The 24981-nt window shown below is 35.0% G+C and overlaps 1 protein-coding gene across 1 annotated transcript in view; it reads left to right on the top strand.

Moving 5' to 3' along the window:
- Positions 1-17005, top strand: part of HFM1 (helicase for meiosis 1) — a 31825-nt gene extending 14820 nt beyond the window's left edge. The window contains exons 18-38 of the mRNA XM_038144496.1: positions 896-943; positions 2874-2954; positions 3574-3665; positions 4484-4590; positions 4679-4726; positions 4941-5038; positions 5126-5257; positions 8107-8192; positions 9143-9226; positions 10232-10389; positions 11086-11189; positions 12654-12809; positions 13058-13153; positions 13567-13685; positions 14514-14596; positions 14688-14797; positions 14878-15000; positions 15432-15522; positions 15789-15894; positions 16447-16604; positions 16874-17005. Coding sequence (XP_038000424.1) covers positions 896-943; positions 2874-2954; positions 3574-3665; positions 4484-4590; positions 4679-4726; positions 4941-5038; positions 5126-5257; positions 8107-8192; positions 9143-9226; positions 10232-10389; positions 11086-11189; positions 12654-12809; positions 13058-13153; positions 13567-13685; positions 14514-14596; positions 14688-14797; positions 14878-15000; positions 15432-15522; positions 15789-15894; positions 16447-16604; positions 16874-16940 — 2147 coding nt within the window. The 3' untranslated portion in view covers positions 16941-17005. The remainder of the gene's footprint in view (positions 1-895; positions 944-2873; positions 2955-3573; positions 3666-4483; positions 4591-4678; positions 4727-4940; positions 5039-5125; positions 5258-8106; positions 8193-9142; positions 9227-10231; positions 10390-11085; positions 11190-12653; positions 12810-13057; positions 13154-13566; positions 13686-14513; positions 14597-14687; positions 14798-14877; positions 15001-15431; positions 15523-15788; positions 15895-16446; positions 16605-16873) is intronic.
- The last annotated feature ends 7976 nt before the right edge of the window (positions 17006-24981 follow it).

The following is a 24981-nucleotide window of genomic DNA, read 5'->3' as shown; positions in this document are numbered from 1 at the left end:
TTGGTTTGGTTTTATTTTTTTTTAATTCATCTAACTATGGCATTAGGATGTGTTATGCCCATATTACTTGTTTCTGTAATTTTCTTATGGACTGTTATTTCATAACGTGATGAAAACAAGATGTGCAATGTGGCCTATAACATTTTGTTCTTTAACATAAGCAGTGGGAGTTTCAGCATGGTATAACATTTCAAAACTGTGAAGAAGCCATTTACAGCTTCATAATCCATTTTTTTTATCTTAATATGCTGGACCATGTATTAATACAGTATCAAGCCATAATGTATTTTGCATTGCTGAATATGTAATCTGCTCAGAAAAAGAATAGTCTAGTATTTCATAGTTTTTCCTAGAATAAAATTCTAGTTGCCTTAATTCCAATGTCTTCAGTTTATCTTGTCCAGAACATTATCCCAGTCCCCAGCCCTGACCATATCTTTGTTCCTGCCCACTTGCTCTATGCGTGATTTTGAAGTCACTGGGTAATTGCTGGAGACAATTTTTTATGAGGATTTATAGCTGGAACACAGCACATCTAGTACTTGAATGGATGTTACAGTTTAGGTCACTTCCTATATTCCAAAATAAGAAAACTGTACCTGGGAGTTTCTACTGACATTTCTGAGACTTTTAGGACTCTGATATTTTACATGGAGGGATGTCTGCAGCTTTTACCCTTGCACATGTGTTCTAGCAGTCTCTTACTGATACTTAGATAGTTACACCCTCTAAGACTCCTGACTTGTTTGCAGTATAATACATATTCCCACATTTTACACTTTGGGGTATTTGTCTGCCTCCTAAAAATCAGCAAATCAGTTTTAATGGGTAATGACATTGAGGAGGAAGTGTATGATAGTACTAGATTAAAACAGCTTTTGTCTTTGCCATGAAGGTTTTTCATCTGGATTAGATAAAGTTGGAATTGAAGCAAAATTACAAGGTAAGTGGCTACTTAGCTTTTTTCAGTAAAATGTTACAATTTAGGGCATGTTTACCCATGTTTATTATCTAGATCCATTAATTTCAATAGATCCATTTGTAGAACAAATGTAATTTACTGTGTGTTATTAATTTTATTTTGTTATTAATATTTTTAAATACTATTGGTGCCTTTTAACTGGTAGAAAAATTTTTCTTGTATAGAGGAAAATCGTTAAATGCCTTTACCTAGCTCGTCTCCATATACATTCTCAGAAATATGGAGCAGAACACTTTAATTTTGATTGTTTGTCATTCTTCCTAATTTTCTTTTGATTGATCTCACTTGCTTTCATTAATTTCTGGTACTATACTTTCAAAAAAGTTCTTTTCAGAAAATGTCATCTTTCGTTCATAAATTTAGCCTTGAAAACAAAGCATATAAAATGTAAACATCATAGCCTTGTCCAGAAGCAATTTAAAATTGCATGAGTTTAAGAGGCTTTTTTTTTGCTAAGACTTGAATAAAACCCAGTTATTAATCTTTTTTAAAAAATACTGCATTTTAGCTGCTTGCAATTCTGTTAGAAAACATACAGCGGACAAAATCGTTTGGGAATTGGTGCCTATTAACTTTAAATACAGAAATAGCATACAACTCTTCAGGTGGTTTTATTTTGTTAATTTATTTTAATGTAAGTTTTCTGGTACATTAAATGTTAGTATGTTTATAAAAGAGTACTTGCTATCAAGATCTGCCAATCTACAAATACAATTTTCTTTCTTCAGTGAAAATCCTCATGTCCATCCAGACCATTTGGAGCTAAAATATCTGGAGGAGGGTCTGGTCCATGAACAAATAAAATGCCCAGAAATTTGTAGAGCTTGTACTTGGACTCCACTTACACATTTTTAACATAACTGTGTAGGAAACATTTGTGATTGATTTTGGGCTTGATGGAATGATGCTGAGGCTGTTCACTGTGTCAGGGTTTCAGGGGCCTTCAGGAACACAAGTACCTTTGCTACCACTTGAAGTCCCCAAATGTGAAAGACATTGACTCTGACTTGCAGACAGTGAAAAGAGGAGTACTTACCAGTATGAAAATTTCCTCTTTCAGTAGATTTCTATATTTTCCCATCTTTTACATCAGAAGTTTTCTATTCTTGCCATGTAGGTTGAAAGGAATAGAGGGAATGAAGTGTGATACTACCTAAATAAGCCTTTATGGGAGAAAGCATGGTTTAAAATGTACAGATAGTGCTAGAAAAATTCAATTAATGCTTCTTTACTGTGGCAGTTCTGATGTTAAGAACTAGCTTCTCTTCCTTGCAACATGAAATATTTTATAGTAATCTATATAATGTTTTCATATATTTCATGTGGAAAGGGAACCATTGCTAGGGGAACTATCTCTTTGAGTGCTGTTCTAACTGACTTTTAAATTCTGAATATTGCCTTGGTCTTGAAAAACAGAGAACAGAAGCACTTGGTCATTTTTATGCAGATACCTGACACAGTGGGTTTAGTGAAATAAATACAAATGCACCTGATACAGTATGAAAATTTCTAATGAAGGATTCATGAATGCTTGTGGGTATTTGAAATTTGAACCATTTCAGTGTTAGCTCTGTAGTCTTTTGCTTGTGGGCTCTCTGATCTGTCATTCAAAATTGAATGTGGCAACCTACATTCCAGCATCTAGTTTCTTTTCCTTTGCAACTTTTGCCTTACTGAAAAATAGTTGGCTTACCCTATCAATTATTTTTCAGTGAGTTTTCCCAGAGAGAAGTTAACCACCAATTTTAATAGAAGGATTCCAAAATCTTTACTTGTGTTCAGTGGAATTACTTGGGTACACATTCCTACAATTTGATGATGATGTTTCTGGTTTGTACATGGATAAGGTATTTTTAGTACATGCAGAAAACATTTTTCAAATTTTTGACAGAATTGTGTCTGAAGAACTTAAATGATTTATCATCTTTTGATTTGATCAGGATGGATGAAGCAAATAATTTCAAACCAACAGGTAACACTTGTTTCAAATAAACTAATTTTCAGAAGTGATGCAGAGATAGTAGTGAACTATGAAGGGCCTCAGCTACCTTTGTGACCCATTAATAAGATACATAAATGTAGTAGAGAGTAAAATCTGAGGGACTGTTTGAGTAGAATATATGGACAAGTTTCTTGACCAAGTCATGGATGTTCATTCTGTTAATCTAGTTTCATTAATAGATCTTCCCTTGTTGCTGAAAATTTGTTGCAGATGAGAAGATTGCAGAGCACTGTGACAGGATAATTGGTTGTGGCACAGTGCAAGGAAGGACAGGTTTTATCAGTACCAGCTCTTCTCTAGAGTCCTCTGCTAGAGGTGTTTGGCTTCTTAGCAGCCACAGTTCACTGCCTGGTGTGTTAGTGGGACTTAATCTCCATTGGAAAGAATTGCTACATGGTTCTTTCTGCCTCTCTGTGATTGAGTCAGTGTCCATCACACAGCTAGGGGCAATAACATACTGAGCAGTGGGGGTCAATCTCACAGAGGCCTGTAATAAGAAAACCAATTTAATTTTGTGGCTTAAAAAACTCTTAAGCCACTAAGATATACTTGATATACTAATTTTTTTAAGTATATTCTTCTTTTACAGAGACTGGAAGATTAATGGCATGGTATTACATTGCATTTGATACAGTGAAGCAGTTTTTCACAATTAAGGGAACTGAGACACTAAATGAATTGGTAATTTGACTTTTTTTTAATTACATATGTTCAGTTGTTTTTAAACAGTCTGATAAAAGAAATGTAAAGTGGTGTTTATTTTAAAGAGCTCAGCTTTGTATAAAGTTCTAGAGAATACATCTAATTAAATTCTATATGGCGTATTTTTGAGACTTTGTACTTTAACATCTTTTGATTTCCAACTCTTTCTCCCCATACTGAACTTGCTTATGAAGATGCAAAGTTGCTGAAGCTGTTCTGTTTATGTATTAAAAGCCTTAATGTTTTCTGCTTTAGTAGGTTTTATTTGTTGCAAAAAACAGCTGCATCAAGAGCAGGTTTTACTTTTAGGGGAATTGTCTTTCTGTTTTAAGTAACTTTCCTCCTTCAGCTAACAAGTTGTTATCTGAAGCACAAGACATTTTGTTTTCAAGCAAATACTATGGTAAAACAGATTTGCCAGGAAAAAAATGGAACACTTTTTCTCCTGTGACTATCTTTGTTGTTAAAGTGTGAAGAAAGCAAGGTGAAATACATAACAGAACAAGTTGTTTGTATTTGCCTTGTATAAAGTGTTAGCAACGTGTGTGGTTGATTTTAGATAACCTCAACTGAAATAGTAATTTAAAAGCTGAAAGAAAAATTTTCCCCTTTCATTAATAGCCTTTATAGGAAGAGAAAAGAAAGAAAGTTGGTCAGTATTAAAAAGAACTGATGGATTGTGTCTTCATGCTCATACTGTTGAGACAATTTTTTAAGTGTTCTTTTTTAAAAAAATAGAATAATTGATACAAAAAATGGAAAATTAAAAAATTGCTAAAAAACTTAATTTATTACAGATTACAATGATCTCCAACTGCACAGAATTTGTGGATGTGAAGTTAAGAACAAATGAAAAGAAAATATTGAACACTTTGAATAAAGACAAAGACAAAATAACTATCAGGTATTTTAAAAATACATTGAAAATTGAAAGTACCTTTTTAACAATAAATAAAATGAATTGTAGAAAATATGTATGTTTTCATGCATAGGTTTCCAATGGAGGGGAAGATAAAAACAAGAGAAATGAAAGTAAACTGGTAAATATTATATTGCCTTTTTATTTTTTATTTAAAAACTGCCATTTTATGGCTGTTGAAGTCCCTGCTGAGTTTTTTGTCATTTTGCAGAGGACCAGATCTTGTATTTTGTTGTTTCTATTCTGAATTTCCTTTTTTTTCCCATGTTTTGGGAAAGTTCTTTTCCCAAAAACTTTGATGTTGTTCTTTGTTTACAAACCCATTCTTTTTCCAGTCTCATTCAGGCTCAGCTGGGATGTATTCCTATTCAAGACTTTACTTTGACACAAGATACTGGCAGAATATTTAGAAATGGCTTGAGAGTTACTAGATGTATGGTAAAATTTATTTTTTTTTTTGGTACATATTCTAATAAGCTACATTTTAGTGTATTAACTTAAGTCAGTCTTCTTTTTACAGGGCTATCTGACTTTCTGGCATCATCTAAGAACAACTTCTCTGCTTTATTAAACTCTTTGATTTTAGCAAAGTGTTTCAGGTGCAGACTTTGGGAAAATTCACTTCATGTGTCTAAGCAATTGGAAAAAATTGGTAGGTACTAGTTAAAAATTACAAAAGTGTAATCTTGACAAAGAATCTCAACTCATAATGAGCCTGCTGATTTCTGTGGTATCTACGTACATAATTGAATTAGTCTGCTAATTACTTTTTTGCCACAATTGAGTACCACAGTTGTCAGAAGAATCTGCCATAACAAAAGCAAGCTCTTTAGTAATTTTCTTAAGGCTTTCAAAGTAGTTCAGAATTGTTCTTATTCCTTAATGTTCCTCTCAGTATCCCAGGCATATTCCACATTGATGTTGATCGCGTGTCCCTGACTAGGCTATGCCTTCCTTTCCAGGCAGCTGTTGCTGTAGGTCCTCTTACTTGTATGCATTAAAACCTTTTAATTCACGTTGAAAAGGATAGGAATCATGAACTAGAAATCAATTTATTGTGCATGAGGTTCTTATACACATGATGATCAAAAGTTTCTAATGATCTTCCTTTCACTGTAGCTGTATTGAATGAACTTCTGGCTGAAGTACAGGCTTGTCATAATTATTTGAAAAGGAGTTCAGAAATTTTTGAGTCTTCTGTTTCATAAAAATGTAGTCATACTTGTTTGAGGTAGTAGTGTATCTCTCTGCTTTGATGTCTGGTCTTATCATACCTTCATGCTCTCAAAATTCACTGCAGCATTCTCTGTATTTCTTTAGAGACACATCAGCTCTGCACCGAACAGTGTAGTACAGAGATCTGCAAATTAGAGAATGGCTAAACCCAGAGGTCCATCGGGTCTGGTACCTTGCAGGCTTGCCTGCTCAAGGGCAGAGGCTGTAATGCTTCATTCATGTGGATTCAAAGCAAGGGCAGGGCTTGTTATCCTGTGCACAGCACAGTGCACAGTGCTGGGAACACATTTCCCCTATCCCACACCTGTGGCAATGTTGACAATCATCTGAGGAATCTGCCTCATGTTCAGCATTTCTGTGGAGTTAGGATGAGTGGGATAAATGTGGCACTTGCAGTGTAGACAAATCCTTCCCTGTACACTATATTCAGCAGAATAAAGTCACGTTTAGTTTTTTAATAAGAGGTGAATATACAGACATCTCTGTCCAATTTTCCTTTTTTTCGGTACTTTTTTCTTATGCTGTCATAGCTCTTGCAGCATATGTTACAAAGAACTGCTAACTTCCAAAGTGTCATTTGTTCCCCTCACAAGCTTCTTTTGAACGTTCTTCTGACAGTTCACTCTTTTCCTGAATCAAACACTGAATTGATGCCTGTGTATGATGTGATTTTTTAACCTCTGCCTATGGCTGCTAATCTTCTTCTGTTTCTTTCTGAAGTTAAATGAATTAAGTTCCTAGAAATTTGCTACATGTAGCATATTCAACAATCCTTAATTTTTAAACTCTTATCTCAGTGTGCTGGTTTTGAACTTTAAAAATGCCTTATTAGTCAGTATTTCCATTATAAGAGCAACTGTTCTTTGACTGACACTTGGCCTTACTGAGACTGATATTTCAGTTGAATTCTTACTGCATTTCTACAGCTCCTGTCCGGTAATGATGCTCCCTCTTGTTATTGAATGGTAGGTTTGATTTCTGGTTGCTTGTTCTGACAGACAGGATAATGATCAGTTGTCATACAGGATTTATGATGTTTACTACTTGTTCAATTTTATTTCCACCCCCATTTATTCTTTTTGCTCAGAAGTGTAGATGAAAATAAAAAGTCTTACTTATATCTGGTATTCTCTTGACTGGTAGAAATCCTTCTACCATTTTAGGAATTAGGATAAAAGAGTTAATCTTCAGCTTCAGATATAAAGAAACAGGGCAGCAGCTCTAGCAGCAGAAGTAATATGTGAGAGTTCTCAGTATTCAGACTGCAGGGCTTCTCCAAAGGAGCAGGAAGATGGTAAAAGATGTTTTCCCCAAGTCAGACCAAAAGATGTTCAAATACACATAAAAAGACAAAAGGTCTTCTGTTTCTCTAAATTATTAATTCTTAAGTCTTTTCTTATAACATTACAGTAATGTCTTCCAAGAAGCAACCTAAAAGTATATAAAGAGTTTTCCCACTTAATTTTCAGATTTCTTGCACTTATTCTTTAGCAGAGCTCTTCAGCAGAACTTTCACAAGTTCTTTAGCAGAACTGTGTGAGAAGGATCCAAATACTCATTCTAAGTATTTGGTACTATTTTTATCTTACAGTCATTGCAGTCATTGTAATAGGCTGTAATGCCAGCTCAGTTAAACGCCTTTTCATATGCTGTGATAAGTCTAAATCTCACTGGAAGTACTGTGAATCATGAAGAGAAATAGAAGCGTACATGGAATTCTCTGCTTTTGTGTCTTACATGCCATGGGAAAGTTTTTTGCTAAAGCTGGAATGACTTGTAGAAGATTATAATAAATACTTCTTTTTCAGCGTATTTCATTATTAACTTGTTCAAAAACATTGAGGTCTTTATGATTTTAACATAGTTAAATGATTTCTTGAACAGGGAAAACATTCTGAGACAAAGAATACTGTGTGGCATGCTTTCTTATCATATATATACAGAACACATTTCTTGACTCCTGCAGAAAGTGATCTAAAATCTGTTTTATTGTAGAAAATGCAAAAGTTGTCATCATTGAAATATTGTGTATTTTCATGTTTGGTTTGTATTGCATTTCTTTTTCTCTACTAATGGAGAAATTAATTACTACTGAAATACTTAAATGAAAATAAATTTAGTGATTTGCTGGGCAGAAAGCTGCATCAAATGTGACATGGAATTATTTATGCTTTGGGTTTACCTGCTGTAATGCAGTTGTTAGAATAATTTGAGTTTATTCATTGTCCTTTAACAGCATGAAACTTGTATACATGTTTTTCACAGGTGTATCATTGTCAAATGCTATGGTAAATGCTGGGCTGACGTCATTTAAAAAAATTGAAGACATAAATGCAAGAGAGCTTGAATTGGTAACTTACTATTTTTGTACATAGATAAATATGATAGGAAAAATACTGAGGATTAATACTGTTACAGTATTAATTCAATTAGTATTAATACAGTATTAATTTGAGCAGTATAGTTAATATATATTTTGCTGTATAATCATATCAAAATTTAGATGTTTAGGTGATTTATTCATTTTAACTAGTAGAATTTAAAAAACTGTGTTGCTACTGCTGGTTTTCCTTGAAAAGGTGTATGATGTTTTGTTGTAGCATATTTAATGTGAATGATGATTTCACTGATTTGGCTGCCTGTGGAAAGCAGATGCTTAAATAAGTAGAATGTCATCATTAACAAGTTTGAAACAAAGGACAGCATGCACTTCTCTATTAGGAGTGTTGGAAAAATAAAAAAGGGAATGTGTATTTACAGTTTCTCTTAGTGTATCTTAATTACAAAAATCCCAAATTTCCATTATTGCAAGTTTGAGATAGGAGTGGAATAAAAATCTTCTAAATCATCTGTAAAGCACTTCTTATTTTAGGAAAGGTAAGTGTTGCCCTAGGACTGGTTCTTTGCCTTTTGGCTTCTTTTCTGTGGAAGCTGTTTTTCCAGTGTTCTGAAAGATATAACAGACTTCTAAATCTTACTTGGATTTTTCTGTTTTGACTTTGGAAATTTGATTTCTCATTTTTGGCTCCTTTTGTGTTTCTTTCTTGTCATTTGTTCTGTTTTAGTTAAAGCTTGTGCAGCAGAGAAGAGTCATCTCGTATAAAACCTAAGTAGTCATTGGTAGTTGATTGGCTGTTAACTGAACAGAAGCAGTAGCAACATGTAAAAGTGTTGGAATTTTCTTTTGGTAATGTTGCTGTTCTGGGCATCACTGACAGTAGAGAACCAAGAGAGAAAGGGGCTTTTGTCATTAACATAATTACTCAGGTGACTTTGATTCCTTGGATTTACATCTTTGCAGATTTTAAACAGACATCCTCCTTTTGGAAACCAGATAAAAGAGTCTGTTTTGCACCTTCCAAAATACGAACTTGAAATTGAACAGGTACATTCTTTCATATTTATTTTATGTTTTTATGCTGGTATTCTAAAAATGAAAAAGCAAGTACTGACTTAAAGCAGTTCCGAGTCTTCACAGATAGACGATCACAGAATATTGTGACCTCCTTCCAGCTTAGCAGGTAGAATGAAACTCCTCAATCTCAAAGGAGAGCCTTGGAACAGACTATCCCCATAATACATTGGCCTCTCTCGTTGATAGCATTTTATGTTACAGATGTATACCAATATATTCACATTCTGGCATTATATGTGAGTCTGAGAGGTCTCTTCTGTCTTGAATTTAAACAAACCCTAGAGACAGCAAAACATCCAAATACAGCTTACTGAAATGGTAATAACACATGTTTATTTTCTACAGCACACTTAGGAATACAGAGAAACAGTAAGTTATTACATTAACCTAGCTGGTGCCCTTTCAAAGGAAGGGTACAATTCTATGTGTAATCAAGAGCTTTGAGGTTCTGATACGCATTTTGTCTTTATATGGATCACAAAGACACTCTAACTTTCTAAAATGCAAAATTTGAAAAGTAACCTTAAAGTTGGTAGAAATGAATACACATTGGAAGTTAAAAGCTCAATAGCTGTGTGAAATTCTATTGGTATAACAAACAATTCTAGTTTACTTTTCATTTGACATAATACCAGATGAGTAGCTCAATTCTCAGAATGAAGATTTAACAGTTATATCTTACAGAGGAACGTTGGGATGCCAAAGTATAACTTCTATGTAACAAATCATATTCTTGCATATTTCTCTTTGCATGTGTCCTTGATTGTCAGTACTGAATTAAACTTAGGATATTCAGCTTATGACCAAGTTAGTACTGAAAATCAGTGTCTCAGAAGAGCAAATAAAATTGTACCACAAATTCAAATTGCTTGAGTTGAGTTTTTGTGCTTGTATCAACGGGTAGAAATTTATGGAGGGGCATATATTTTCCTTTGCATATTTTAGCAGTTCTGTCTTCTGTATCATTTTCCCTAGCTTCCCAAATACAGTGACACGCTGGCCGAAATCTTAGTAACCATCAAATTAACAAACTATGAGCAGCTCCAGACAAAGAGAACAGCGCCAGACTTTCACTATGTTACATTGGTCATAGGAGATGCTGACAACCAAGTCATTTTTAATCAGAAAATTATGTATGTATGATCAGGTTTTTTTGCCTCACATAGTTTTAGGGTGTTGGCTTTTCATCTGTTCTGTGACTTGCAGATTTTCAATGCTCCCTGCTAATGTCTTATATTACAAAATTATTCTTTATCCTACAGCATTTTCTAGTCACTGTTGTCATTTTAAATGCTACACGAGATTCAGAAACCCCCAAAACATGCCAGTGTGCTTGTCAGTGAAGAGAGCACGTGTAAATATCTGTTCAACATCAATGTCATATTATGGAAAAGTCGTAATAATGTTCCCATAAATATAAAACAAGTAAAACACCTTTTAAAAAGATAGATAAACCAGTTGTTACTTGCTCCTGTTAGCTGTATTTCTTTAATTATATTTTAGAAATTCTTTTTTTCCCTCAGGGATGGATTTAAATTCTCCAGTTGGCTGAGATGCTTGGAGCAAATGGGAAAAGAGAAACAAAATCTTTTCCAACTGCTTGACCTTCATGAGAATTCTGGCCAAAGTCTGGCACTTTTGGCAAAATTGAAACTGATCTGCAGGAATCTGGCCCTCTTATGGCCATAAATCATACATTATTGAAAAGTTATTCTTAGGCCAATTATCAAGCAAAACTAAAGAACTAGGACCAAATACAGGCTCTTTCACTTGGTTACAGATACCAGAGTATGTTGTCCTTGGCTAACAACTTTGCTAATATATTACAGGGATTCTGTGCTCCTGAAAACTGGAAATTGGATGAAGAAAATTGAAGTTAAAAGAGCTCTTAAATCAGAAGACATTAGTATAAATTTAATTAGTTCTGATTATGGTAGGTTAAGGTATTTGAATTAAAAAACAATATGCATAAGATTTTGGAACAAATTACTAAAACACTTTCTATTAAGCCAAAGTATAATAAAATGAGCTGGTCTGGAAACAAATCTCTATAACATGTATTTTACTGGGTTGCATACTACCTCTCACAATTACTTATCTGTTTATTTAATTTACTACCACATTAAGGAACTGACAGTCATCAAAACTGTTCCTAGGAGACAGTATTTTTCTCTGTTGATACAGATTGGGATTCTCTTTTGTCCTTCTTCAAGTGAGTTAGCTTTCAATAGGGATAACCTATCAGCCTGACTGGTTATTTATGCTGAGCAGAGCTGTCTTTGTGAAAGGTTAGGTTTTGCATTGTAGTAAAGAGGTGTTGGATGTGGTTCATCTCCACTTTGGTAACAAGAAATTCCTACGCAGCTGAAAATGTTGTGCCTTACCATGTGCAGATTAAACATGGGTCCCCTCAGTGTCAACTTCGTTACAATTGGAACTATAGCAGCAAATGAGCACCTTGTGACCTTGAAACACAAAACTTCGAAAAACAATTTAAAGATAAACTGGCTCCATTCAATTCTGTCATCATGCCTCACCAGTAAAGAGGAGTGCTGTGTGGTGGGTAAACTGAAGTGTAGTTCATGCTTCCATGGTAAATGCTGACATTGAGATTATTACAATAATCAAGCCAGGAATAATCTATATTTCTACAGCTAGACCTGTGGCTCTGGAAAAAAGGATTTTCTAACCACACAGAAATTGTCCTTTTATCTACATGTACAGTAGATAAAGTACTCAGTACTGAGTTCAGTAAAACTCAGCACAACATTTAATTTTTCTGAAACTGGTAACAGTGAAATTAGACTAAAACCAGGTCTTCCTAGTCTCTACTTATTTTTAAGTCTGTTCCTATTTCAGACTTTGAGGAAATCTCACATTTTTTAAAAGCCTGTCTGGTTTTCCAGCAAATTTTATTTCCCTAATAAAAGACAAAATTACTCTCTTTACAAAGCATGTCTGTCAGTCTCTCATGAATATTGGTCTTCAACTTGAGAAGCATTATCAACATACTCATTTTCTGCCTTTGCCAGTACAGAACTGCTGATACTCCTGAACACAGACTGGAGTACAGTTTAAAAGTTAAAATTTTATCAGCTGTGCAAAGTCGTAGATAAATGTAATTTTAACACAATACAAGAACATTTGGTTAAAGGAGCTAATTTTGTTTTTCTTCAAGTAACTATGTCTTTAATTCCAAAAAATGTTTGGGGTTTTTAATCTCAATCCTAAAGAATTTGGTCATACAAGAGTGTGCTCTAAGGGCAAATTATTTTTTAAAATTTCCATGATCTTTGAGTAACATTTACTTGCTTACACACTTTAGAAAACTGAAGATTATTGTACTATAGAAACAGTTTAAAGCAGTTTTAATATTTTTGTCTTTTTATTTTCCAAGTTGGCCTTGATATACAGCGAGCATATACAGCCTTCTACTTAACACCGAAACCAGAGGGACATAAGGTGGTTACAAATCAAAAATTAAAAGCTGCATCTACACTTGATATATGTTATGGCTCACCCCAAGGCTTGCCAGCAGCAAAAGTAGATACAGGTAAGTGGTCAGATCACCATATCTGGCTGATACTAAAGTCAACAGAAAATTGAATTTTGCTTTCACTAGGGAGCTAGATCTTTATTCATCCCTGCTGTTTCTTTCTCAAAGGTAATAAAAACACAACTCTGCTGCTTCTACTTGTAAAGTACTACACTGCAATTCTTTGACAATTTTGAACGTAAGAAAAATCATGGGTGTTTGGAATCCAATATTACTGTTTGAATTTCTGTATTATATTTATCTAGGAGGCAGATCTAAAAAGGAGATTGCTTACAAGAAATATGGCAACAGAGAATGCAACCACCGCTGTAAAAATAAAGATGTGTGTGGGCATGACTGCTGTGAGTTTCATTAAATCTACTACTTCTGATACTTTTAGAGAAATGCAATGTAGGACAGCTCCCATCATGCCAATGGCTATGTTAATAGAAACAATACAAGCAAGAGAATGGGGCCTGAGTTGTTATGATGCAGTCATAAAAGCAGTTATAAGTCGCTTTGGCAATAGCACTTTTATAGGCACTACAATTACTAATAATACTTTTTGTACTTAGCATATGATTTTAAAAAATGTCAGGCTTGTTATTCTTTGTATGACTGCTGTGTTAGATCTTGTAGTTAGCATGTTAAATCTTTCAGAATCTTTTAACAGAAGGTATTAAGCTTAGTGGCAAAGTTTTTCAAAGTCATTTGAAAATAATTAGGATTTATCCCTTATAACTAATCTAAAGATTATTTTACTTCATTTTCTCAGGTAAAACTGGAGTACCTCCAAAGTCCCAGATGAATGGAGACACAAAGTTTTCTTTGTACCTAGCTGATTTAAGGAGCAGGAACTCAGTTTCATCTATACCTCCAGTAAAACGTCTAAAGGTTCGCTTGAACGCAGTCAGCCATTTCATAGGTTTATTTTAATCTGTTACATATTTGTAGGCATTATTTGCAGAGAGAATTTTATCACTAAATATGAACATTCAAGTTTGACTTTTCTGTGTGGAGTGCAAAAAGTAAAGAAGTACAAAGGTCCAGGAATCTTTGAGAGGTTCTGCTGTTCTTTGGGACATTTCCGTTGGTCCACTTTTGTGCACGTCCTCTGTATTTTTTCTTTTATGGCATTTGATAGGTTGTGGTTGGTGAGGTTCAGAGGCATTGTTGGAAGGTACTGCACTGTGACTTGGTTTGGCAAAATATGACCTGAATGAAAAAAATTGTGGTGTTTATTAGTCATGCTACTAAGAGTCCTTTTTTCACTGGCAGGTAGATCCACTTGTGTATATGAAAACCTTCCCTATTAGTTTTAAACTTCTGAAACATTTCATGGCTTGCACTTCATTCCTCTGAATGTAGTGTTAAACTAGGTCTTTTTGCAGCAAGAATGACATTTGAGGTATCAGAGGGTTTTATTTCCACCTCACAGTTCTGTTTGCTTGTTTATTTGCAGTAGAGGATTATTTAGCCTACAGCTAACGCAGATGAGAGTCAACCAGTCTGGCTGTGCCAGGATGCTTGGATACCTCCACCAGAAGCACGTTATTCAAACCTTTTTAACTGAGTGCATTAGATAGACAGACATCAGAAAGGTTTAATGACATTTAAATATTATCCTAACTTGCAATATTAATTATGACATCAAGCTTGTTATAAACATAGTAAGAACTATTATTTTTTATCTTATAAGTTAAAATATTTTGCTTTCTTTAGATGCAGATGTTAAATCAAGCTGAAAATGTGGATCTCAGACAATTTGTTTTTACACCTAAGTCCTCATTGCCAGCCTTGCCAAGGTATTACTGAGAATTGTTTCGTGAATAAATTTATTTTGCAACTTTCTGCAATTGTTTCACAGACACATCCCTGATTTATTTTTTTAAATAGGTCTAGCAATAAACTGTCATCTATATCACCTTCAGTGGACCAGGCAGATAATATTAATACCTTAGAAGTATCTCAGAAACAACTGCAATCCTGGAACTGTGGAAAGAGTAGTAAGTTGTTGCTAATGTTTAAAATTACAATGTTCACTGTTTTGATGTTTAAATTAATGCTTCATATTTTTTTGCCACAGATAAAAGCAAATACTGTTTTTCAGATGCTTTGAATGTGGACTTTGAACTGAGAGATGATATTTGGGATGATATTGATGATGAGAAATTGGTATTTGCCAGTAATTTTGTCAGTAGAGAATTAGGTAAGGTTATTTCAACAAACTTTTTTCTTTCCTACAAATTATTCTACAGGCTATTATTTGAGAATAAATTATTATAATAGAGAATGACTAGAACCACCTGAAATTTTTGGTTAATTGACTAGTCTGACAGATTTATTATTCTGCCTTGAATGTCATATATATTGTGAAAAATCCAATACATAAGGGAGAGTTGAAAAACTCACAATTAAAATTTTTCATGGCCTGCAACCGCATAATTGTTGTTTCATAATGTTTACTGACAGTATATCTCTGCTTATCTTTATATTAGCCCAAAACCCAAAGAAGAAATATTTCAAGTGTTAAGTCACTTTCATAATTTTCAAAGTATTATTTATCATAACATGGGAAGTATTTAGGAGGGGTTGTGGCTGCTTCTCAGCCCTCTTTTTAGTACTTTCATTCTTTCACAGAACATGGAAATATCTGGCTTCAAAGTCCAGATGAATGTCAACCCCTCTGCCAGTATACAACAAGCAAAGCCACAAATAACGTTTCAAAAGAGTAAGACTTACATAATTTACTACTGTTTTATTCAGTTTAAAATATTGTCTGTATTTCACATGTATCTGTGTAATTAAATATATAAAAGGTTGTTCACTCATAAAAGTGAGGGAAATTTCAATGTTTAAAAGGTATGAATTGTTGCATTATTTTAATTTAGTTTTTATTTAAGTATGCAAGGAAATAAGTAGAAAAACCTGTATTGAAAAGCAAGTAATTTTTCCCTTCTGTAAAAATACTGAAATTATTCAACTTGGTATTTTCAGTTCATGCACAGTACAAGATGAGTCCAGTATTCAGAACTCAGATGTTTCTGTGGTCAATAGCACATCAAAAGTGAATTTATCTGTACAGAATAGAAATATAACTTTGGTGAGTAAAAATATATTGACAACAGAATTTTCTATGATCCAAGTACTTTTTTTGTAAATATGTCTGCCATCACAGAATCACAGAATTTTTAGGTTGGAAGAGACCTTTAAGATCATCGAGTCCAACCCATGTTCTAACACCTCAACTAGATCATGGCACCAAGTGCCACATCCAGTCTTTTTTTAAACACATCCAGGGATGGTGACTCCACCACCTCCCTGGGCAGATGATTCCAGTATTTGACCAATATTTGAGCCATATCTGGCTTATGAATCAGTTAGGATATCATGAATTTCAAATTGTCAAATCATTCTGTCTACAGTGGGACATTCCTGATACAAAGAAATAGGATATGAATTTACTTTATATAGCTTAATCTCAAAATTATTTACTCAATTTGATCATTTTTCTGTCCAGTATAAAGTTAGATTCATCACATGCTTGGTCCTTGTCAAACACCATGATATCAATTAAATACCAGTCTGCATTCTACAACAGTCTGGGAGTTTCAGTTGGTTTAACCGTATATACTTTTAAACTTTTGTGTTGCAGTTCAGTTTTCAAGAAAAAACACATTCAAGTCCTTCTCAAGAGCAAAAAAATGTACAGTGTTCATCCATCCCAGGAATAATCTCAGACTCTTCTAAATTCACTAGGAAAGAAGATTTTTTTATTTTCACAAAAGAACAGGAAAAAGAAGTAGATCCAAGGTAAGAAAAACTTACATATGTTTTTCTGTTTCTTCAGTGTTCCAGTGCTTAGTTCTTCATGGAACTAAGAGTTTTGGGCAATGTGTTAGTTTCTAATATTCATTGCTAAAAAGTTTAATTTTCACAACAATAGTAACAATTAATTTTTTTACAAGACATTGCTTAAAATTATATTGATTGTCTTGGTTTCTCTTGACTCTGTAGTGTTCCTGCTTCCATATGTTTTGATGTGCTATACCTAATTTGTTTGTTTACTTAATCTTCTTTAGATTTCTTCTTGATGATGAAACCAGTGATGTCAAGCCCTTTCTTGGAATATTTGATGGTATTTTGTAAAACATGTAAACAAAATACATTGTAAGTGCTGGGGAAAGAACTTAACAGTCAATTTTACAGTGAAGGCTTCAGTCAAAAGAGTTTGATTTCTGCTGTATACCTACTTATTAGTAGCTGGATTGCTGCCTAGACTCTATAATAAATTGGACAACAGTTTTGTTGTAGAATTTATAGAATATAAGAAATAATACCTTGTTTTACAAGTATTAAAGTATGTTTTGTTGATCTTGCTGTTTTCAGGATTATAAAGAAAAATATTGAAATGTGTCAAAGGAGAATAGTTCCTAATTTGAGGGTACTTTTATAGATAACAGAAAATCCTATTAGAGAAAGTAAAGGATTAAGTGTTTATAGTGACATGTCCTGCTTCTCAAGTAATCTTTAATTGAATGAAAGACTCTTTCCTTGGAAATTTTGTCATGTTTTTCGGGTTTTTCTTTCAGTTTCTCTAAAACTGCATTTTTCATAGTGCTGGTTCTGTAAAATAATTAGATTTATAAATAGAAGTGATAGGGTGATAGATTATCCTAGATTCTAGATATTCCTTTTGACAGTGCTATGAATGTGTTAATTAAAAAGTGCAACTTAAGCAGATATGTTTCCAGATTCTCAGCAAAACAGTTGTTAAATGTCTGTAAGAATACTCTAAAACTCTCTTGCCTCTTCAATTTCATACCCGAGGTCATAAAATGGACATTCATGTGTCCTAATACAGATTTAGGCACCAGGCATTGGATTTGGATATTTTCTTGTAGCTTTAATGTTTGAATAGTAGACTTTGCAAGTTCAACAGTTAGTAGAATATACGATATTGCCTAAAATCCAAGAGAATGTTAATTTTTACTGTTAATTATTTAAAATGTGAGGAATTAAAATGTTACAATCACATGTGGAACATTAGCTGTCTGTTCTTTCAACATTAGCTGTCTGTTCTTTCAACTAAATGCAGCCATGTTTTTCTCCACTACCAGGTTGTAATTTTCTCAGCTAATAACATTTTGCTTGACTCCAGTGTTTCCATACACTTCTGACTTAATATAACTCTTTCTCTGCTTGAAAGAATGGCCTAATCTAAGCAGCCTCAATACTCACCCCTCAATATGTTTTTGACTATGCAAATGCCAACAGGCCCAAGCTTAACTCACTTTTCTACACCTGAAGTATTTTATTTCATCTCAAAGTTATTAGTATGTCAGATCTCTTTTTGTCAGATTTCTTTTAAATTAAGCTTCCAAGCTGATGTAACTCAGAATTACTGCACTACTGCTGCATTTAGCCCAGCAGTCCTAGTCATGTACACATTCCAGTTATGTGTCAGGGTAGGATTTAAGAATGCAGATTTTATCTCCTGCCCATCACTATCTTCTGATTTCTGTGGGAAATGGCTCCCAGGCAGATACAGTGGTGTTTCTCAAAAGATGCTTCATATGAATGATCAGGAGACCAAAACCCCAGGTCGTGCCCCAGAAGGTAAGTGTGGACATAGCTATGGAGAGCTGTAATTGCCGTTGTTTAATGGAATCCCATTAAGAGATAAACCTAGTTTACCTGCACTCCCTGTCTAGTCACTAGAAAGAGGCAGACACTGTCCGAAGATATTTTGGATTGTAAGTGGGCTGATTGCTCTCTGGTGGAACTCTCCAAATTACCTGTGATGGGAGTGACATGGAGAAGCTGTTGTGCTGTAATTTCACAGACAGGCTCGCTGAATATTGCCTTGCTTGTGCATGTGAGACACTGAATTTCTTTATCCATGTAAGGATCTAATTTCCTAAGGTGAATAAAAGGGCAAAAGATGGCTGTGCTTTGTTTCAGGCGCTGACCAAATGCTAAAAGAGGCAAATTCAATAGGATATCATCAGACATTTTCACTAAGCTACTAACAATGAGTAAAATACAGACTAAAATACATTAAATTTTTTTTCAGAGTCTAAACTGATCCTTATTTTAATTCTACATAGAGTTGAAACATTAAATGAATGGCTTGAGTTTCAATCAACGGGATTGTGTAAGTAATTCTTTGGGGATACAGCAGGATGCCTCAGACTTTAGGCTGGGTATGATTCTACAAAATTTACATTATAAAAAATACTGTTTTCTATAATGGAATAGTAAAAGAAAATTCAGTGTGATGAGAAGTCAGATTTTACTGTCTTACTTGTGTGATTCTCCATAATAAAATACATGCTTATACCTGCTTTTAATTTAACTTCAACTTCCTTATATGCTTCCTTGTCCTATCAGACATATTGGTTTCAAAATATAAACTGAGGTCAACCATATCTGTGCTTGAAGAAAATGCAATATGCACTCAAAACCCATAATATTCAAAAATAGTGGGAAAATAAGTATAGTGTTTAAACATGTTGCCAGACATATTTGTGTACAAGGTAAGTTTCAGCATACAGAATACTGCAAATTTATTGTAGCATAATTTTCATTGTGTGGTGCATGTTTTGAGCACATTTTAATTATACAGCTTTTATTCATTATTTGAAGATTTTAATGATTTTAATGAGTTAAACATTACAGTAATTGTCAAGAGCAGTTGCAACAAGTCAGACTCTTGTTATTTGGGTGTATTTTTACTTAGATATACCTTCACGGAATAGTTATGTGATGTATAAAAGTTGGTGCTCTTAAAGGCAGTCAGAATAATGATAAAGAATGAACAGAAGTCACTGTATGAAACCAGTATACACAAAATATTTGAAATCAGTCATTTTGCAGAACACAAATGATACCACTCTAATGCATCATTACGACAGTATCGATGGTACCTCTTCTGAAAGAAAGGGTGTCTTGCATTAGCTCTTTATGTCACTTTGTCTGCTTGTTATGTAGATGAGTAAAAGAGTTGTATCATGTCAATTGTTTTACTGCTAGAATCTTTAATGGTGTCTCTGAAATGAGATCTGTGAATGCCTGGGTTTTTTTTCCAAGCTCCTTTGCTTAACAAGGAAATAGAAAACAAGGTACTAATCAGGGTAAAATTCTCTTCCTGCAGAGGGCTAATAACACACTGAATTTTTGGAAGACTTCCATGAGAATTAACTGAGGCACATACAGTGCTTTCAGTGATTAATTTCAGCTTGACTGAAAACAATCAGATAGAAAAAGGGCAGGTGTTTATTGGCTACCACTGTTCAGTTGAGATAAACCTGCTTAGCCGTGCTTCTGTATTTGTTCTTGAAGTCTGTGTGACATTACATTGTATCGGTTTAAGCTTTCACTTTCTCTCAGTGTTGTAACTCCTGGTCTCCATGAGCCCTGGATGGGCATTTGAGACGGAATGGGCTGGGATAAGGAGTGCACGCACCTCTGTAAGCACTAGGGGCCCTTGGGGCCCTTTTTTATCGGTTTGTCTCTAGGCAATGCTTATCACTGTTGCTCTTCCCTCTGGTTGTGGAGAGACTGGAAAAGATGTGCTACTGTTGACTTGCAGTCCTGCCCTTAACAGGAGTCCCAGTCCAGGCTGTTTATACCGGTTAGGGAGAGTTGTTTCCCAGTTTGCTTTAGTGTGCTAGCTACCACACTGAAACATTACACTTCGAGGAATGTGCTTTGAGTGGTCCCGAGTCTGTCCTCTTGTGCTTTTTAAATGGCTTTAATCCATGTGCCAGGGCTTGATGGGCATATCTAATGGGTGGTGTGTGAAAATGTTAACGTGTGTTGCAGACATACAATAGATGATACTGGGTGGACATACTTCACATAAAGAAGGTGTATGTCCTTTCAAATGTAATAAAGTTGCCTGGATATAATAAGTAATTTCTTCCTGTATTTAACATATACTGCATGGAACTAGCATGTCTTTTTGACTGGGGCTAGATAGCAATTTCTATATTTTAGATAGCTGAGCATAGGGAATAAGGCAAAACATTTTGTTTTGAAGGCTGTAAGGTTGTTTTGTTTATATAAAGGAAACAATGTTTCTTTTGTAACTGTGAAACTTCCTATTAAAGGATGCATATAACTTTCAAAATAAAAAGACGCTTGTAACTGTAAATGGCTATGATATGTTTGCTGTTCCCCCACCCACTTAGAGGCAAAACCTATTTATGAGGCTTTATTAAGTGCAAATAATTCCCATGGCTTCTGCACAGAAGTATCAGCTGTAGAATATAGTCTGATTTGCATATAAATGACTTGACATGATTTCTGCTTAGAAAAATGTATTGAAAAATACATATTTCTGCATTGGAAACCTGATATTCACACATGCTAAGGTCAGCTTGCGTAACTTGTTTTGAGCTGCTGCATGTTGATACCTGATCACTCTTCTGGCTAGATTCAGGCTTTATCCTTTGAAATTATGGATTTCTTCTTTTGACCTAATTAGGCTATAATTTAGAGAAATAGATTCCAAAACATTTATGTCATCAGTTTCAGCATTTAAAAGTACTCAGAATATTCATCAGTGCAAGTGGAAAACTCCTAACTTGTCACTTTTCCTTATCTCCAGTACTGTGAATTTCTGATGTGAAAGAATTTCTGTTGTTTGAGTGAGACAGAAAAAGGCTGTTAACTTGCTCTAGTCACTTTAATAAATGGTAGGATGTAATGAAAGTAGACACAGAAATATTACTCTTTTTTATGCTTTAATCTGTATAATACAATAAGTCATACAGTGAACTTGCCATTGAACTCTGTATATTTTCACAGATTCTTATATCCTGCTTTGCCAATACCTTTGATGGTGTTTCTTTAAGCAGCAAAGCCACTCGCTCGGGACAGGTGTCCACTTACTGACAGGCTCCTGCTGCTTCTTAGATCCATCCTAAAATAAAAGAAAGATGTTAGACAGACAGGTATTAAAAGGTTTGGAAGAGACTTGCCATGCCTTGGTTTTCAAATTCCTGCCTGGCAAAGGTCTTAGTGAGTTGAATGCCATTGCTGGAAGCAATAGATTCTCTGCTTAGAGAGATTGATTTGCCACAGTGAATGGTCATTAGTTTTGAATGCCTCATGGAGAGCTTGACTCTGTCAAGTAAAGAAAAAGTGAAAGTAGTGCTATCTAGAAACTTGGATGTGCAAATCAGAACCTCCTTTTTAGCAATTTCAGTTTATAAAGGCCATTAAATTACATGAATGAAAATGAGGCAGTACGATTTAATTACTATTTTTCCTGGTTGTGGAGTAATATTTTACCTGTTTTACTCCAGACTTGTTAGGTTCCTGGGTGTAGGAAATACACTTCTTTTATCCCAGAACTCTATCCTTGTGTCTTATGTGTTATGCCTGGAGAAGGTTTTTCTGGAATTTCCACTCAAAAAATAGTCACCCAGCAGCTGTATCATTTATCATTTTCAGTATATTCTCAATTATAAAGATTTCAGGTTCTGAGGTCAGTTTGGTTTCTAAAAATTGTACTAACGGATGTAAAAGGTGCATTGACCAAAGCATCAACACATTATCAAATAATTTTATTTCTTAAATATGGCAGCAAAAGTGATAAAGAACTGTCGGCCATGAAATAGATATGCTTATCTTGTGATACATCCCAGAGATGCATTTCAGAGACTGGAGACTTGCTTAGTGAGGAAAATAACCTGTGTTAGGAAGATAAGAGGTACAAGTGGATGGATCTCCCTCCCTGTCTCCTGGGTGTGATTGTCTCAGACAACCGTATTAGCAGAAGCTTAGACACATTCTTAGCTCCTGGAATGGATTTGCTGAAGTGACACCCCTACTGAGGATGATGGCAAAAAGATGGGCAGTGTATTCTGGAAGAAAATAAAGTTGGCAGCTTGCAATGGTGGAACACAGCTTCAGATAAGCATGTGGTTCAATAGAAATTAGTCTCTGTCCATAGACTTTATAGCAGCCGATCAGACCTGCTCTTTCAGTTCAAGCAGTTAATAATATCTCAGCACTGTAGCTTAAGGGATACAATTTTCAAAATTATTGTAGTGTGGGACCGATAAATTTCAGCACAAAGGAGGCACTATTCCATATAATTTATTTTAGATTTCCATCTAGGGTATGTTCTGACGCTCCACATGAAAGTCAAATTGTCCATGTAAAATGGTTTTCGGGTGATAAGTTGACCCCTGGGGTTTTAGTAAAATAATAGGTTCAGAATTCCATCTGACTCTCCAGTCTATAAAAGCTAGTTATCAGCTGTTTGAAGGATTTGATAAGAAAGGGAAAAAAAAGAGAGAGCTTTTGTATAGTGACATTTTTCTCATTAATGGGGACAATGTAAGAATCACAAACTCCTTCTGGATTTGGTAGTAAATACTCTGCTGACGTGTTCCAAGAGGTAGTTGTTCTGTGTGAGGAGTGTATGTGTCTAATCCTCCACATGCATATGGAACAAGGAATATTTCTAATAGACATGTACAGCCTGTCAAAAGAAGGATGTTTACCGTGCCATCATCTGGCCATCATTTCTAAATGCATACCACCACCAGAGCCTACTTTGGCAGAAGTTTTGCTGCAGAATGACTGTCTCACACTGCTTGGAGACATGGTAGATTATTTAAATGTAGTGCAAAACAAATGGTAACTTGAAAAGAAATAAGGTGTTATTTTAAGCTCTTGTCTGAATACTTGTATAGGATCTGCTGTGATTTTTTTTTTCTAGTTTTGTTATTTAATTGTATTTTCTTGAGAATACTTAAAAATAGTTCCTACTGTAACTTGTGAGTTTACTGTCAGTTTAAGCAGATCCAAAGTTGGGTAGAGGTTTTGTTGCATTTTGTTCTAGTAGATGGGTGCATGTGCGTGTTCATGCAGCATTAGTGACTGGGAAAAGGGGGATAGTAAGATAGGACCAGTCATTGTAACAGTAGAAGCAGCTTGCTTAATAAAATGCTAAAAGCATGTCTATGCTTAGTACATTTGAGTGCCTCTTTGAATTTTGAGCAAAAAAATAAGTCCTGCTTTTAAAAAGCAACTGTGCTCAAGAAAATACAACTTTCTGCAGTCTTTGTATATAAAAAGGATTGTCTCAAAGCAAAACACAAGTCCCTCCTCAATTGTTTGTGATGTTCCTGTACTTCCCCTTCCTGTGTGGGTGGTGAACATTGAGCTCACTGCAGAAGTACTGTTGTACTCTGTTGCTGGAACTTTTGCATTTGTGAGGAAAGCTATACAGAGGGCACCCATTTGCCTCCTGTGTTCTGGAAGGGGCAGACATCTCCTCCTCTAAGAGAAACTAAGCCGTGCTCAGGGGTGAAGATACCCGATGCTCCCAAGTTGGGCAGAGAAGGGAAATCTGAGATCTTGTAGGCAGTACTGTGGAGGAGCTGGGATTTTGGTTGTGGGACAGAGCAAGGTTTAGAAGTGACAGGAGAAAGGTAAGTTTCCTAGAGCAGGTGTCTATGGCACCTCTGAACCATTTCAGATGGGAAGGAGGACTGGAAAGAAAGATTTGCCCTGCAGTGACACAATGGAAACCTTAATTTTCAAGCTTTTTTATTAATTCTAGCTGTCCAACAGATCAGACTTGTCGTGATTTAAAGAACAATTCTATCCTCCCATTCCAGTAACATTTGCATTTATAAATCTGGATTGTGTATGTGCTTATCAAACAGAAAAACATCTACACAACTGCTAGTTTGGGGTCCTTGTGGGCAGGATGAAAAAGAGCTAACTGCTCTTACACCTTACCTCTTCCTGGTTTTGTTTGGTTGGTTTTAGCTTTATAGAGATAACTGGGTGTTAGTCCTGCAAGTGGGTAAGTTATAACAGATGTGGGACAGGCCGGCTCCCTCCCTTGAATGAACTCCTGCTTGTTCAGGTGTACATGAGCGGTACTGAGATCTACTGGAGTGTGCTCAAAAGCAAAGCATCTGTTGCATTCTTAAAGTGCTTTTCTTCTGGAAGAGCAGATCTGAGAACCAAAATTTATTAATAACTCTGACTTCTGCTATTGACTGGATTTAATCTGCATTAACACTTTCCAGAGTAGCTATATCTTTTCCTCTGGGTTAGTCACTCTGAGGCTGATTTGAAAATATGTCACCAAATTTCAAGCTTTCAGGTGTTTGTGCTGAAACATTTACCTTTCACTGAGGTATTTGTGGCCCTAGTT

The sequence above is a fragment of the Motacilla alba genome, chromosome 8 (assembly GCF_015832195.1).
Source record: "Motacilla alba alba isolate MOTALB_02 chromosome 8, Motacilla_alba_V1.0_pri, whole genome shotgun sequence".
Taxonomy (NCBI): Eukaryota; Metazoa; Chordata; class Aves; order Passeriformes; family Motacillidae; genus Motacilla; species Motacilla alba.
The sequence above is the reverse complement of the archived record's forward strand: the minus strand, read 5'-3'. Positions and strand labels throughout refer to the sequence as shown.